General features: G+C 40.7%; 1 protein-coding gene across 2 annotated transcripts in view; it reads right to left on the reverse strand.

Annotated features, from left to right (window-relative positions):
- tecta (tectorin alpha) overlaps positions 1 to 18,295 on the reverse strand; it is a 37,395-nt gene that overhangs the window by 8,962 nt on the left and 10,138 nt on the right. For both annotated transcript variants that reach the window (XM_039662533.2, XM_089130005.1), the window contains exons 14-15: positions 14,514 to 14,713; positions 1,999 to 2,379 (exon numbers count right to left, since the gene is read on the reverse strand). In XM_039662533.2, the coding sequence (XP_039518467.1) occupies positions 1,999 to 2,379; positions 14,514 to 14,713 (581 nt within the window). The remainder of the gene's footprint in view (positions 1 to 1,998; positions 2,380 to 14,513; positions 14,714 to 18,295) is intronic.

The following is an 18,295-nucleotide window of genomic DNA, read 5'->3' on the forward strand; positions in this document are numbered from 1 at the left end:
GAAATATTATAGTAAGAAATACTCTTATAAAAAAATGTACCGTTTTGTACAGTTAAAATAACTGGAAGCGGATGAGACCAGAAGCCAGACACATTCCATTTAAAATGGCTGCGCCGGCTCTTACGTTGACAATAAGATGGATACCTTTTTTAGTAATCCTAAAGACCTTGATAAGCTTGTTCAGGTTTGTTTTATTAGGGTTGGAGCTCTGTTCTAAAGTATCATTTGAAAATACCTGTTTATTTTTCTTTAACCCTCTACTGCATGCATTTTGATGGCACATGGAACAAATTTCTTGGCTCATTTAGGAACATTTTATTGATTTATTGAAAAATTTCCCTCCCCTGACCCCCCCCCCCACCCCAAAATATTTTTTTGTTGCCCGAGGGCAACGTTGTGCAACAATGGTAAAGAATCACAGAGAAAATGGTCATTATACAACTCTCAGAGAGCAATACAAAAATCCATTTTTTTTCTCCAAAAATGTCAAGAAATAATTTAAGTAAAAAGGGAAAAACACTTGAAACTCATCAATCTATTTGATTTGATAGAGACATAGGTTTGTATCATGTAGTGCGTCGCCATGCATCATGTACTTTATGTATCCTAATCATCCCCATATAAACTGTATTGCCAAAAGTTTTGGGACACCCCTTCAAATCATTGAATTCAGATGTTCCAATCACTTCAATGGCCACAGTTCTGTAAAATAAAGCAGCTACTGTAGGCATGCAGACGATTCAACAAACATCTGTGAAAGAATGGGTCACTCTGGAATTCAGCATGGTACTGTGGTAGGTTGCTACCTATGAAATTTCCTCACTACTAAATGTTCCACGGTCACTGTTAGTGGTATTATAACAAAGTGGTAGCACTTTGGGAACAATAGCAACCCAGAGCGGGGTCAGCGCATGCTGAGATGCACAGAAGTCGCCAACTTTCTCCAGTGTCAATAGCTACTAACAGACCTCCAAACTTCATGTGGCCTTCAGATTAGCTGAACACCAGTGCGTAGCAAGCATCATGGAATGGGTTTCCATGGCCGAGCACCTGCATCCAAGCCTTACATCAACAAGTGCAATGCAAACCGTTGGGTGCAGTGGTATAAAGCACGCCACCACTGGACTCTAGAGCAGTGGAGACGGGTTCTCTGAGTGATAAATCACGCGTCTCTATCTGGCGATCTCATGGACGAGTCTGGGTTTGGCGGTTGCCAGGAGAACGGTTCTTGCCTGACTGCATTGAGACAAGTGTAAAGTTTTGTGGAGGGGGGGACTATGGTGCGGGGTTGTTTTTTCAGGGGTTGAGTTTGGCCCCTTAGCTCCAGTGAAAGCAACTCCTAATGCTTCAGCATACCAAGACATTTTGGACAATGTCATGCCCCCAACTTTGTGGGAACAGTGTCACTTTGGTGACTTTGGGTGTTCCTTTGTACCCAGGAACCCTGCATCTTTCCTTTGTGTAACGCATTATTTGCCATTGTAAAGTATTGTTCAAAACCTCTGTGAAAAGTACCCCTTATCGCACAATGTTGCCTTGAGGCAACAAAAAGAAAAACTGAATTTGTGAACATGCAAAATAAAAATAAAACCTGCCAGAAGGCTTTTCTACACCTTCATACAGACACACATATTTTTTATATACAGTTAATGTCATTTTAAAGAAGATCACTAAAGCACATAATCTTGCTTTCAACTCAACAACATGTGCTCCTGTGACCATGTGCCAGAAAAGGACTTCCCACCTTCAAATGGTGCTTGATGGTGACTCCCAAACCTTATTGGACTGTTCTTTGATACTTTTTCAAACTTTCTAATTGGTTGCAATCATTTAAAGAAAAATTTACTGAACATAGGGCTTAAGAAAACTTTCTGTTGCCTGAGGGCAACGTTATGCTGTAGAGGGTTAAATTCTCCTAGGAAATAGTAGACCACTTCACCTGAGTGATTTCCTGTCCCATCCTGTACATCATGTGCAGTACATTTTTTGTGTTCCTACCTTGACCGTGTTTCCCGAGATGAGAATGTTCTCCTCGTTGATGTAGAGGTAAGCATGGGAGATGGTGGTTAGGTTGGGTGTACTCCACTTGTCGAAATTGGCAATGAGCTGAAAAGATAACTCGGGCAGCTTGTGACAGATAGTTGAAAGAACAAAGGAACATGAGGCAGGTAAACGAAGAGAGGCACCATCGAAAGTGCGGAAGACGCCACCCCCTGATGCCACACAGAGCTGGTTACGTCGGGCAAAGCATCCTCGCACACCATGACGTAGAACGCATTCCTCCTCTGATTTACATCGCCTTGGGTCACACTGAATCAGATTCCGTCCAATGCACTGACAGCGTTTAGTGCAGTCACTGTTCCAGAACAATTGCTTAGGCTAAGAGACAGAGCAAATAGATCAAAAACAAGTAACACATGTATTGGTTTTGTATCCAACAAAAAGCAAAAGAGCAATGCTAGTTTCTTTCTTTTGTACATTTCTGAAATCATGCAAGTTGAGGCTACCCATACAAAAGTTGACACCACAGTGCTTGGATATAGTGTATGGTTGCTAAGGTATACTAAATTCAGTGTCTTAAATTCACTGTTATATGCAGTATGATCTATTAATAATACAATTGCAAATTATTATGTATTTCTTGATATAAGAAAAGATGAAAAATAATTAAAAAAGTAAACAATTTTTTTTAGCTTGAACAAGAAAAAAATTGGCAATGTAACGACAAAATCTTTTGACAAAAATAGGTTTTGATGTCTATAAAGGTTTTGATGTCTATGTCTTGCTTCCCAGATAAAATGATACAGTAACTGATTAAGAATATATATATATATATATATATATATATATATATATATATATATAACTAGAATGTTAATGTTAACGTGTGGCATGCGATTATTAAAAAAAAAATTACTTAAGTTGCATCATTAATTCCACGCAGTTAAATTATCTTAGAAATCAGGAGTTTATCACACTGCGCATATAATAGCTCAAGCACCTGTAACTCTGGTAGACGGAAACTTCTGTTCAACCATCAACCTGATTTTGATTTTATGTAAATTACTTTCTTCTTTCAGACGAATACAGTCGGAGTTAAATTCAAAAATGGGTAACACTTTATAATAACTTCACGCTATTAAGGTAACGGTTAATTCATAATTTATAAAGCAATGAAGTATTGCATTATTTACAAAGCAGTTATTAAGAGTTGTCATTGTCAGTGTCTCATAAAATCACTTAGAAAGTGTAAGTAAATGATTAATAAACTGTTTAAATGTACATTAATGCTGTCACGGGTTGTTTAGGCAATGGAAGACGAAAAGTCCAAAATTCCATGACAACTTTTACTTACAATAAACAACGCACAAGGTTCAGACTGGCAGACACTCATGTGATACACATAAGAACGGACACTGAACTAAAGGCAAACAGGAACTAAATACACATACTAATTAACAGAAACAGGTGGCACAGATGATGACATGATTAAACACAGGTAACGATGATGACAAGCAGGTGTGAAGACAAGAGCTGGGATGCTGGGAAGTGTATGAGACGGAGACAAGCGTCCCAATTCGTAATAGTTACTAAGTTTGGTAACACTTTATAATAACTACACGCTAATAATCATTAGTTAAGCATGAGTAAACCATTAATTCATCATTCATAAAGCATTAATAGACATTAATAAGCAGTTCATTAATACAGCTATAAATGCTTTCTTCTTGATTTAAAAGCATATCTATAGACCATTTCACAAGATGTAAACAACACTGGTCCAGAGGCACTTCCTGTTTCAGTTTTTTAACACTACATAAAAGCTGGGATAAAATACAACCAACAGAACATTTAAAACTGAATCAAAAGTTAAACAAACATCTTTAAGATGTTTTCTTTACATGTGAAATAAAGAAAACAGTTACAAACTGAAACAGGAAGTGTTTCTGGACCAGTGTTGTTTACATCTTGTGAAATGGTCTATAATTTGTTTAATAATTGTATTTTCATCCTTTATTAATGATCAATTTATCATTTCTAAATGAAGAATTGCATTTTTTATGAACCAGTTATTTAAGAGTTTTCAGTGGTTCATACGATTACTTAGAGGGAGTAAGTAAATGATTAATAAACTATTTAAATGTACATTCATACATCTTATTATTCAGACATATAGTGATGGTTACTTAATGTGTTAATAAATGCTTTATTAACATTTATTAATGCTGTAATTAAGGGTTAATTTGGGTAGTTATAAAGTATTTAGTAGTGGTCAGTTAACTATGTTCGTGAGCTCATCTAAAGTGAGGACTAGTCATGCCTTGTAAAGCATTTTTAAAGGCTGTTAAATATTTCTGTGTTCTGTATCACTGTGTTGTGTTTGTTACTTTTTACTGTTTAGAAGATTGACGAGTCTTTAAATCTCCTTTATAAATGCTTTACAAAGCATGAATAGTCCTCACTTTAGATTAGCTCACAAAAATAGTTAACTGACCACTACTAAATGCTTTATAACTACCTGTATTTACTACATTTACTTACACTTTCTAAGTGATCTTATGAATGACTGACAACTCTTAAACAACTGGTTTGTAAATAATGCTAAACTTCATTTAGAAATTATTAATTGATCATTAACAAAGTATGAAAATACAATCATTAAACGCATTATAGATATGCTTATAAATCAAGAAAAAAGCATGTATAGCTATATTTATAAACTGCATATTAATGTCTATTAATGTTTTATAAATGATGAATTAACTGTTTACTCATGCTTAACTAATGATTAATAGTGTGCAGTTATTATAAAGTGTTACCCTAAGTTTGTTAAATGAAAGCTTTATTAACCTGTATTTCTACTGTAATTCATGGTTCATTCAGGTATATAAAGCATTTAGTAGTGGTTGGTTAACTTTTTTGTGAGCTCTATTTATTGAGGACTATTAATCCCACATAAAGCATTTACAAAAGAGATTTAAAGGCTCGTTTATATTCTAAACAAAAAAACTAAACAGTGATTCAGAATATAGAAATATTTAAGATGTATGAATGTACATTTAAAGAGTTTATTATTCATTTACTTAAACTTTCTAAGTGCTCTTATAAACCACTGACAACTCCTAAATAAATGGTTTGTAAATAAAGCAATACTTCATTTAGAAATTATAAACTGACAAATTTTTAATCACATTATAGATATGCTTATAAATCAAGAATAAAACATTTATAGCTGTATTTATAAACTGCTTATTATTATGCATTATTATGTCTATTTTCATTTTTTATTTTATTTTATTTATTTATTTTTTGTATGTTACTTTATGTTTTGTACCTGTTTGTGGTTGGACCAATGCATGTCTTTAATAAAACTTTGATTGATTGGTAATTAATGCTTTAGAAATGAACGACGGTACACATCGATTCATGAAGAAAGAGTAACCCCTGACCTGTATGTATTGACGAACGTGGAAGTGCAGAGGATAGAACAACACTGGTCTAAAACCGATATAAGAAAAGAGGAGCTTGAGTTTGTTGTCCAGCCCTATTTGTTTTGAAGCGCGAGAGACATCAAAGCTTATGCTACTACAGCAAGACAGGGGTTACTCTTTTGGTGCAAGTCGACTTGCGTAGGCCGGAAGCGTGAAGCTAGTTATTTATTTTATAAAGTGTTAAATATGGATGTTTTTCTTACAAAAATCCATAGATTTGCTTCAGAAGGCCTTTCTTTAACCCCTGGAACCATATGGGTTACTTTTATGATGGATGGATGCATTTTTTTTTACTTCAAAATCAGGACCGCCACTCACTACAACTATAAAGCTTGGAAGAGCAATGATATTTATTAATATAACTATATTTATATTATAACTATAATATAAATATAATGTGTTCATCCGAAAGAAGATAGTCATATACCTAAGGTGGCTTGAGGTAACACAGTCTCATCCCAAAAAGTCATATAACTGACGTTTTGGGACGTATTTTGACCATACGTCAATATCCGCCTTTTTAGGGCCCCCTTAAACGTCGGTAGATGGCGATCCCGGGCCGTCATACAACTGACGCTTTACCTTTAACGTCAGTTAGGTGACGGGTTAGGTTTAGGGTTAAGTTTAGGTATGGGGTAGAGTTAGGATCCCATAACCTCATCTACCGACGTTTAAGGGGGCCCTAAAAAGGCGAATATTGACGTATGGTCAAAAGACGTCCCAAAACGTCAGTTATATGACGATTTGGGATGAGACCGGGTTGCTTGAGGGGTGAGTAAATCATGGGATCATTTTCATTTTTGTGTGAACTATCCCTTTAAGACTTAAACTCCGGGAAAGTTTTCAGTTCAATCATCCAGTAAGCAAATTCATTCAATCAGTCAAAAGTAGCGCCAATGTAAAGAAAACCAAGCTGCTTACATCACATATGGTAGAGAGAATAGTCACTCACATAGTGTTTTCAGTGAATTATTCATTCCAGTGTGTGTTTTGCTTTAGAACACCAGCTCTGTCATATTCTGTGATTGTTTCTGAAGAGCGCAAGCTCAAACACATCGCAATATGTGAATTATAGACGGAACGGAACGTCAAAACATCCTACCGTTGTATGGCCAGATCATACACAAACTATGTTCTCTTACAAGAGGTTCTCTTGTATTGCGTAAGCTAGCTTACGCTATGGGAAAGATTAATCTTTTCTGAGATATTGAAGCAAAAATATTATCCTTAATTTTTGCATCCATTGACAATGCAGTGCAGCAGCTGCAGACCTTGAGCGGGCTTTCTAGCGAGCTCATTGGTTGCTCTGCGGCAAACTGCTGCAGCCTATCCACAAGTTTCCGAGGGGCGCTCATGTAAAAAATAAAGTGGGTGAAACTTCCGGTGAGGCGGCGGAAGTAGCATTCCAATGGTATTTTGTGTGTTAGTTAGCGAAGAGGCTAGCTGTTTTTCGGAGAATTATTTTACTATTTAAAGACGCAAATCTTTATGAGAGATGTCGTTACGGAGCTCAGGGACAACATGTGCTGTTTGCGGTTGTATGTATAACCGGACTAAACTAATTCAGTGGCTTAAACGGGATTGTTTTGAACATAAGCTGAAAACGAAATCACAGTGATCCTGCCAACGACTGAAGTTTCCATCAACCTCCCAAAAGACAACGAATCATCCTGTGTACATTTGTTTAAATTCTTAATATTCTATAAACTCTATCAGCATGTGATTGGCTGTTCGCTACTGATGTTACAGCTAAACTCAGGATCAAAGCCTGTGTTGACAGAATACCAAATGTGCCAGTTAATGTATTCAAGTAGCACATTCATTTATAATTTTGAATAAACTCCAAAGCACAATGACTAAGTGTGTATTTTTTATTTTAATTGTTTGTCAGCTCGCACAACTGTCTGTCAACATGCCTTGATCAGTATTGATTATTAATAATGTTATTATAATACTCCCAATCAACTACTGCGGAGGTAAAGGTACTGTTATTTCACCCTTTTGAATTTCGTTGAGGTTGTGTTCCCACATCGTTAGCTAGTTTGGATCGCTATAACTTGAATGACTGTCAACTGTTGAATGAACGAGTGTCAAGCATGTCAAGTAGCGCATTGTTTACTTCAAACCGGAAGTCGCGCCCACTTTTGACGCAAGGCCTCATGGGGCGTAGGAAACTTGTGGATAGACGAACTCGAGTGAACTCACGTCCAATGAGAGGCACTCGCGCCGTCATTGCATCATAGCCCGCCAGAATAGGCGTGGCCAGAGTGTATATAAGTGCGGTTCATAGGCTGCATCCCTGATTTTCATCTCTACAGCGAAGCTCTTCGCATGAACTGCAGAAGCCACGTCGCCGTTGAGGGGCATCTAGCAAGCGTGGACAGCGACTGAAATAGCCGGCCATCTTCGCTACCTTCAGCCATCCTGCGAGCTACGCCATCCCGTTGACGTATCCTTTTTAGCATAAGTTCCAAGTGAACGTATAAGTGAACGTATATTTCAAAGTGAAAGAGCAAGCGAATGTCTTTTAAAGATGCCTCGCACCTGTACCTGACCCGAATCGACCCGAATCACTACTTACCCGAACCCGACGTGCATAAATACATTTTTTTCTTTAAAAACCGACCCGAGACAAACCCGATAAAATTAGACCCGAGTCCGACCCGACCTGAAGCTATTTCCTAGAACCCGACTAGACCCGAACATAAACGGCATTTACATTGTGCACAGCCTGCAGCCCTGCAAAATCCACTTGAATACAATACACTTACACTTGTTGAATACAAGTGTATTCACTTGTTGTATTCAAGTGTATTCAAGTGTATTCACTTGTTCAGCAGCTAAGCGCACGTAGTGCTAAAATGTCAATCACACATCACTGTAACCCATTACGTCCCATAAAATTTGGCATAATGTTATTTACCGGACCATAATATTAGAACCATATGATTAGAAACCACCACAGAGTAAAATTTACCGATGGCTGTTTTTCAAATGTAGCCTATAACAGATTTTCAACAGATCAAATTCTCCCTCACCTTTTTCGCAATGTGTGTTATCGCCTCCATGCTTGTCCATGCTTGTCTGACAGTGGCGCGTATTTTAAAATTGATTGACAGGCCTGGCTTGACAACAATTCAAATACTTGCATGTAGTCAAACATCAATCCACATGATGGCGCACTAGTTCTTCTTGACGGAGGGGTTGGTTTATGTGGAGCGAGCAACTGAGTAAATACGTAAATTCGGAAACAACCGTTCTATGCTTATAGCCCATTGCACGTAAAAGTGCGGATTGGTTCTCTCACTTAAAAAAAGTCAGAGAACGGTGTCATAGAGTTGTTTTAAATACTGCAATTTTGTTAAGTGCTTAACATAGTTTAAAATAATTCGGGTCTTCTCGGGTCCATTTGGAAAACACAAATTTATTTTAAATTACCAGAGACCCGAGGCCACAAATACCGAACCCGACCCGTGTCCGAGACACTCGTCGGAGTTTTGGTCCCGAACCCGCTCCCCAGATAGCACAAGGCTGTTTGATCTCCTATTTACATCTGGAAGATGTATTTTAAAGAATGTTTGCTCATCTGCAAGATTCTATAGGACGTTTCCTGCAGATGTCAAATAGACGTTTAGAAGATGTCTCTAAGATGTAATGATTTAGAATGCATGTTAAACTGACATCTTATAAACGTCTATTTGACATCTGACAGGAAACGTCCTATAGATGTCTTGCAGATGAGCAAACACTCTTTAAAATACGTCTTCCAGATGTAAATAGGAGATCAAACAGCCTTGTGCTATCTGGGTTGGGTCTCGTGTCGGACCTCGGGCTTTCGGATACAAGTGGACCCGTGAAGACCTCTAGCACCACCTGAGGCTCATGCCGCGCCCCTCTCAGCACCAGAGGCCGCCATCTCTTCCGCCCTCTCTGCCTGGGACTGGAACACATAGAGCTCGCTCTCGCCAACGGCGCATGTAACCTCTGCGAAAAGCTTCCGTTGTCGACCCTGCGGGCTCGACTCAAAGCGTTTAAAGCCAACCCCCCTCTCACCGACGTGCAACTGCCGCTCACAAGCTGCATTGCCGTTGCGCTGAATGTGGGACTTGCCGCTTACAGCTGTGCCAACCACAGCTAGCTTTCTTTACGTTACAAGAAAGCGACCCCGCCCCCCGTGCATACGCTTCACCGACAAATGGGGTAATGGGCTATATGCACGGATAAGTTCCGCATTTGACGTAAGGATGCTCGTCCATTTCCGGTTGTGGAGATTTAAGCGGAGGAGAACCGAGGAAAATGGGATTATGGCAGAGTCTTCAAAATTTACTGTCCTCCCGTCTTTGAAACGAAACGTACATACGTTTAAATGTAATTTTATATATAGTTATGTTTATTTAATATAATTTTAAAAAGAAGCATAAACACAACGAGGGGTGTTTGTTTTATCTGTTTTTGTGACTGACGTTTCTTTATTATAACCATGGAGTATAAAATTCAATATAAATTCTCGGTATTGCATTGGACTCTACGATCGGCGGAAGTTATCGAGCATCCTTAATCCTTCACTGGAAATACCGCCGTGCTTAGAGCCCATAGTGTGTTAGTTCCGCTGAGGCCGGACCAGTTCGCTACTATAACGCCCTCTTATCTGCTCGCGCTATTAAGCTTGTGTCTCCATTACACGGCCAAGTCGCGTGCATCACAAGTGCAGCCTCTTTCAGACTATAAATAGTATCGTGCCCGCTTGCAGCCCTCACATTTTCTAACACGCACTTTGAACGTGGCGCCGTGCGCGTCACAAGTGCAGCCTCGTATCAGGCTATAAATGCAATCAGGCTATATATATAAGTCTCGTGCCTGCTCGCAGCGCTCACGCTTATTAACAAGCACTTCACACGCGGCGCCGCACGCGTCACAAAATGCAGCCTCTTCTAGGCTATAAATAAGTCGTGCCCGCTTGCAAGCGCTCACGCCGCATGCACTTCACACACAGCGCCCCCTGTCAGTCCCCTTCACACAGGCCACTGCAGTGGTGACATTAGCAGCCTACGAGCCGGTAGCACTACCCTCTCGCCTGCACACAAACCCAGAGAAAGCTCATAAGGGCATAATGTCTGGCTCACGCCAAACATGCTATAAGTGTAGTAAATGTGTCCACAGTTCAGTGTTCACCCCTACACACAAGCATTACACTCCCCGTGTCACTAACAGAGCCCACTCTCTGAAGCGAACACAATCCGCTCGAGTGCTCAAATTAGGAGATGCGCCCACAAGCCCATGCACGCACCCTCTCTCTGCCTACTGTTACATGGCCTGTAACACTTATATGAGTGTAAGTCTCATGACCCCCCTTTGAGCACGCACGTTTACAAATAAACGCTTCACACAAAGTGTTGCCTGTTCATCACAGGCTATAACACACTCTCAATCTCAAAAGATCGGGGCGTCACAAATATGTAAGCAACGTGCCCGCTCGCGAGCGCACTCGTTTAAAGAAAGGCACCTCTCCCATGACACTGCTTGCGCACTGCAAGCAGACATAGCATGCTCCCCATTCACTGCAATCGGGTCGTCACTTACAAAACAGTTTGTCACTGCTGTCTGCGAGCCACTGTGTTCAAACACTGTGAGCACGTGCGCCACGCACACACCACCGACGCAGCCTGTAAAGCCCATACAGTGTGGCAATCAGAACGTGGAGGCCTTTCAACCCCTAGGTGCATATTTAAAAGCATGGGAAGCTTTCCCAGGGGTATCAAAATGGGTGTTAAGACAAGGCTATTCGTAGGGTTGGGTATCGGTTGGGTTTTATCCGATACCAGTACCTACTCTGTATTTTTTAAACGGTTCCGGTGCCTAAACGGTTCTTGAAACGGTACTTAAGAAAACGAAACCGCACACACTTTGTCAAAAAAAATAATAATACCCCTTTATTTACAGGGCCAAACTGGACACAATATTAACTTACAATATAAATACAAGTAACATATGGTAATAATAAATAAACCAATATAAAATAAAAGTTCATATTTACATAATATCAATAAAACAATATTATATTAAACAATGTAATTATACTGAAGATTAATAGAGATTACTACCAGGGTAATATAATATCGACATGGCAGGTTTCAATGTTTTGTCTGCTTTAACTAGTAATGTAGGCTAAGTTATCTTGTCATTGACTAGTTAAGCTCTTAGCCAGTTTGATATTTCGTTCCCACTGCGTCTTACATGCAGCTTTGAGTAGGCTACATGAAAGAGAACGTCTCTGTGTTCTCTGAATAGGGAACGAGATGCTGCGTTCGCTGTCAAATATCTCGCGCTGCCGACAAGCTTCCTTTTTCGGCAGAGAACTCTGAGGAGCAGATGATGCGGGCGCTAATATAATATGACGACGTGAGCGTCAACGCGGCGCGAATGGTCGGTGATTCTTCTGTATCAATAGACAATCGTTATTCTGACGCGTAATTTTACATGTGAAATGCAGCCAAACATTTCACGTGTACTTTTCACATGTGTTTAATCTCCTCGCTATCAGCAGACGTTCCGGGAGTCTCCCGCATATTGATAACGACTCCCGGATGATCGCAAATTAGTCCAAATCTCCCGGAATCTAGAGCGAGCGAGCGAGCAAGAGCACGCGTGCAAGACAGATCAGACAGTGCTTCAATAAACCGTATAGTGCGCGCACTTCGGAGAGTTAGAGGGAGACAGCGAGAGACTGCGTGTGTGCGCCTCATGCCATAGACTCAGGCATCGAAATCAGGCACCGAAAAGTTAATTCTAATTCGGTCTCGTTACTACCGTTTACGTCAGAACCGGTTCACTATTGGCACTGAGTTTCGGTACCCAACCCTAGCTATTCGCTACAATTCGATCGCCGCCCTCCACACTTCGAGCGCGGCATGAAACTACTCTGAATACAGAAGTAGCGCACCTGCTTCGTGCAGAAATAGCGAACCTGCTGTGCAAAGGGGCTATATAGAAAGTGCCGCCTTCTCTGAGCGAGTCTGGGTTTTTAAAGCTGTTACGCTCTTTACCTAAAAAAGACGGTGACCTCAGAACCTTCTTAGAGTTTTTTGAACGAAGTGCTTACGAAAAGACCATTCAAAATGCGGACAATCAGGAAACTCCTTGCGCAAGTGTGCCAGGGGGACTGGTTTATATCTCTCGATCTGTAAGATACCTATTTTCAGATTCACCCAATTCCCCGTCACAGCCATTCTTTAGATTCGCCTTCAACGCCCAGGTTTATCAATACACTGTCCTTCTGTTCGGCCTGTCCTTAGCACCCCGTACTACGAAGTGCATGGATGCGGCTCTCACACCCCTGCGAAGTCAGGGCTTGCGAATTCTGAACTATTTGGACGATTGGCTGATTTTGGTACAATCAAACACAGAGCTTCTGTCTCACAGGACAGCTCTCCTCAGTCATCTGAACAACTTGGGTCTTGCAGTCAATTGGACCAAGAGATCGCCACAGCTCAGTCAGGCGATTTCCTTCCTTGGAATAGAACTAGACTCAGTGGCTATGACGGCTCACTTATTCAGCGACTAGCCGCATCTTTTCAGATAAACAACAACCTCACGCCTCTGAAAACTTGTCAGAGAATGTTGGGTTACATGGTCTCAGCTGCAGCAGTACTCCAGCTGGGTTTACCCCAGGAGAACCAGACTTGGTTCCCGGAGCTTACGCAGCTGTCACAGACAGCCCCGTGGCCCATTCCAGTCAGAGCAGATCTCCTCTCTCAAGCTCGCGGCACGATCTGGCATCCCCACCCACAGCACTGGGCTCTGAATGCATGGGTGATCTACGACTACGCGTCTTTTTGCCAGAAGGAGTGATAAACAATATCATACAGATAGAGCTCCCTCATACAGATAGAGCTCCCTCCACGAGAAGGGTCTACACGCCCAAATGGTCTGTGTTTTCTAAACGGTGCACCGACAAAAATCTAGACCCACGGACATGCGGGGTGTCATCACTGCTCGTGTTTTTACAAGAGCTGATAAGGGCAGGTCCCCATCCACGCTCAAAGTTTACGTGGCGGCCGTCGCAGCGTTCACTGAACCTCTGCACGGCCAGTCGCTGGGTAAAAATGAGCTGGTCATCCACTTCTTCAGAGAGTAGCTAGAAGGATGTCCCCCCCCCCCATCGGTTCTAATCTGGGATCTTTCTATAGATATCAAAGCTATGAAAGCCCTTCCTTTCGAATCGCTTCATTCCGTGGATTTGAAATACCTTTCACTCAAAACCGTTTTTTTAACTGCCCTGTCATCAGTTAAAAGTGTGGGAGACCGTCACGCGCTGCCTGTCAGCGCTGCATATCTCGAGTTCGGATCAAATGACTCGAAGGTCATTTTAAGGCCTAGACACAGCTATGTCCCAAGTGATTGGTACCCCATTCAGGGCTCAGGTCATTTCCCTATCAGCTCTGCCAGCATCCGATAGCGAACGCAGCGCCAATCTCCTCTGCCCAGTTAGAGCACTGAGATTGTATACTACGCACGCTGCCTCTTTCAGACGCTCTGAGCATGATGCCCCCTGGGGCTCATAGGGATCCCTGGGGTCCCCAATTTTTTGGCTTCAATATCTCAGAAAAGATTAATCTTTCCCATAGCGTAAGCTATCTTACGCAATACTCGTTCCCTCATCTAGAGAGAACCGAGGTTACGTTAGGTAACCGATTCATTTTAGCTGGATAAAGTAAACCAGCAGTTTTTTTTTTTCATGGATGCTTTGGTATGCATAAATGTGTGAACTTTATGGACTGCTTATATCATTTGGTTATTTGGTGTCCTTTTTTGGAAAGACACCAACATTTACTTCGAAAAAAGCTAGCAGAAAATCACCCATCAATCTGATGGTTTAATTTGTTGGACATAATGAATGTGTTTAATAAGATGTTTGTCTTTCATGTCTGACAAGCAAAACAAATTGATTTGTTCTATACAGTAGAATCATACAGCTTCATGCTTTATATTGGCTTTGACCAATTCTGTGACATGCTGACTCACCTCATAGTATTTCCCATCCGTGTAGCATCCACAGTTCTGACTGAGGATACAGCTCTTGCCATTAAGGACATAGCCCTGGTCACACTGGCACCCTTCAACACAGTACTGGTTACAGTCTCTCTGTCCACGTGCAGGGGCACATTGCGGCTGGCACACCATCACACAGCTGGAATAGTGACTGTTCACAGGGCACGACAGCACTGGGCACACACACAGAGGGGGCAAAACAAGAGGAGTTCATTGGACGGGTGAGTTTCTCGAGAAGTAAAGGGGAGGGTGTATTGTATTTCTCTGTAAAAGGCTTATATGAATGTGTGGCATTCACAGGTCCTTGATTGTGATAAAATATCCTCTAGTTTCTATGTTGGCAAACAGAACATATTTAAAGTAAGCCATGGTTTGTGGTTAGACAGCATAACGCCAGGCATTAAAGGGGGGGTTTACTGCTTTTTTTCTTTGCATGATTCTGTTTATGGGGTGCAATATAATATGTATTCGTGGTTTTTCTTTTTAAAAAGTCTTATTTTCATAAACTTCACCTTTATTGTAAGCCGTGCTCTCCTCTGTCCCCTGAAAGACCAGTTGACTTCCTGAGTCTATGAAACCACTCCCTCAGAAACAGGCAGTGGGCTCAGATTGGTTAGTTTGGGCTGGTGTGTGGTGATTGGCTAAACTGTCGCTCACGTTGTCACTTTGTAAACGTTGTTTACGGGCGAAACGTGCCTGTGCTCCGGTCCAGATGTAAATAATCTTGTCGAACTGCAGTATCAGTTTGAGGCAGAATCAGACCGAGAAAGCGGCGATGAAGAGAGTCAAGCAGACCCTCACCACACAAGGCTCTTACTAAACATTTCTGAATGATAATTTGCTACATTTTTTTACTTTATACACATTTGTTTAACACAATAGCATCTGACTGGCAACAATAGCAACTGACTGGCTACTAATGTTAAACACAAACAGCGTTGGCATTAGTTTACGTTCTTGATCAAATCGAAAATAACGTCATAAAGCATATATACATGAAAAATACATTTAAAACATTAATACTTATACAAAATTCAGGTTCATAATGTTTGTACGTGTTTGTCGTAGAAAAAAACAGGCTATGTCTGGAATTAAACATGCAAATACATTTAAAATGATTAAGGGCCCTATTTTAACGATCTGAAAAGCAAGTGTCAAAGCGCATGGCGCAAGTAACTTTGTGGGCGGGTCCCGGCGCTGTTGCTATTTTCCCGGCGGGATAAATGCCTCTTGCGGCTGGCGCAAATCTAAAAGGGGTTGGTCTGAAGTAGCTTCATTATTCATAGGTGTGGTTTGGGCGTAACGTGAAATAAACCAATCCGAGCGCCATCCAACATACCCTTTAAGAACAGGTGCACATGTTTCATGACGGATTGTTATTATAACGGCGGGTTTACCAGGCGCGCTCCAGGAGCGTTCACAGCCGATGAGACCGGGATCTTGTCAGGACAGTGAAAGACAGAGAGGTGACGTTGTATGGGGATGGGAGAAACTCTTGCACATCAGCGTCGTTTAAACATTATAGCCTATACGTATGTTTCGGGCAAACAGGTCTGATCCAGTACTACAATTAGCCTTAAAAAATGGGTAATTCGGTTTTTTCATCTTCATGTAAACCACAGTGATTTCCCTCATGTGTTAATATTTTTCCTTGTTATAATGTATGATTTGAAAAATAAAAACTACTGCATCTGTGTTGATGAGAGAATCAGTGTATGCGCGTTGTGTACCCGCTACATTATGGCCAAGCATGCGCGCTGACTTTAGACTAGGTTTTTTCTGGTCAGTGACGCAATTGTTTACTGGAAGTGTAAAATAGCACCAGGGAATGTTTGTGCCGAAACACGCCTTCTTTTTGCGGCGATCCGCCCAGGGAGCACAAGTTCATTCCCTAGTTTACCGACGTGCGTCTGTGGAGGGGAAAATCGCGCTTTGCGCGCGTGCAAAATAGGAATGAGACATGCGTTTGTGTATAAAGTCATCTGCGCCTGGTGCAAGATAGGGCCCTAAGTCTTATCATACTTATAGGTTGTGGCCCAACAACTGCTGCCTCTGGTTTTAAAGTTGGAACTGCTTCATGTTTTAGTAACAGTTTCTTGTTGAATCCGGCATTGAATTCGTGGAGAGTCTGGAAGCTGTCTTCCGTAAAACGCACAGCACAGAGAGCTAAATTACGATCGTCATTTTCAGGAACATAATCAACATAAATCGTATCCATTGCTGACGAAGTACAGCGTCCGCGGGAAGCTCGAACACAGAAGACATGACAGCTGGGTGAACACAACACACTCGACGAGCCGCAGAAATATGCGCATGCCCTTTTTTGCATTTTCCGGAGGGAGGGTTGATGTAAATGTATGGGTTAGTGACGGCTAAAACCCAGCTGTAATCCCAATCGAGTCGTTTTTGTAGGCAGTAAACTTCCTGCAAAGTAAACAAGCGCTGCAACTTTGCAGATACTGCTCATGTACCAACAGCAACATTACACACTATTTAAAATGAAAAAAGTGAAATCGCAACCAACCCCCCCTTTAAGGGGTTTCTGAATAGCATTTTCATGTTAGCTATAGAAATGCAAACAACATTTGCATCTAAATGCATAATTGCATAAAATGCATAGCATCATAAATGTTACTAAAGTTCTAAATGGTTACATTTTCTGAAGAAAATATTCATGGCGCTTTCACATAATATGGTATGTTATTTCTAAGACATTCTGAATGATTTTCTGAATGTTTCTATACAGTTGCTAGGGCATTTTGCCTGGTTAAGTGGATGCTTACTGTTCCAAGTCAAGGAGCCCACCCCCATGTCTCTATGGTGTTCTAGTCACTAGAAATGGCTCTAGTCCTTCCTTCAATTTAACCCTCCTGTTACCCTCAAATCTGATAACACTTTTTACCCTCTGGGGTCAATTTGACCCCAGTAATTTAAACCTCCACAATATGTGTATTTTTTTTACAAAGTTTTGTCTTAGTTAATTTATGTCTTTGTTGACTACTTAAGTAACGTTTTAAGTTGACATCCAGCCACCACCCCCCTCCCCACCCCACCTAACCCCACCTAACCCCTTACACATCCAGAATACCCATTGTACGACTATGGACAAATTTACAAATCAACATAAAATCTTACTGATTTGACCTAAAATTGGAAAAGTATAAATACATCTGGTGTTTTATTTTGTTTTATAATATTTCTAAGTATAGATTTTTGTAATCTATAAAATTTGGAAAGAAAAACTATTTATTTTATCAAGGATAGTAACACGAGTTATGTTTGGGGTCAATCTCACAAAAATTATGTTTTCTCCTCCCCCATGGCACGGGAAACATCCAAGTTCTCACAAAAATGATGTTTTCCCCTCCCAAATACACAGGGAAGAATTATTAGTTATCTTGAGAATTATGTCACATGTCATGTGAACTACTAGTAGTTCTCGCAATACTACAGATATGGTTCTGTTTGGTTAGAGCCCTAAAACAGAGGGACATTTTTTGAAAATGATATTGAATATGTAAAATTACAATGAACATTATAAATTCAAATTATAACATGTTATAATGACCTCAATATAACAACCAAAACAAATGTGTGTGAAATTTCAATATTTCTTCTGTTTTATTATACAACTAAAAGAGCCTGGGGTCAAATTGACCCCAAGGAACACCGATGCTACAAAATTTGTTCAGGACTTTGAAAAAATATTAGCAGGTAAATTTTATGTTTTCAGAGTTGTCCCCATTAAATTAGGA

This window comes from Pimephales promelas, chromosome 4 (assembly GCF_988280905.1).
Source record: "Pimephales promelas chromosome 4, fPimPro1.hap1.1, whole genome shotgun sequence".
Lineage (NCBI taxonomy): Eukaryota > Metazoa > Chordata > Actinopteri > Cypriniformes > Leuciscidae > Pimephales > Pimephales promelas.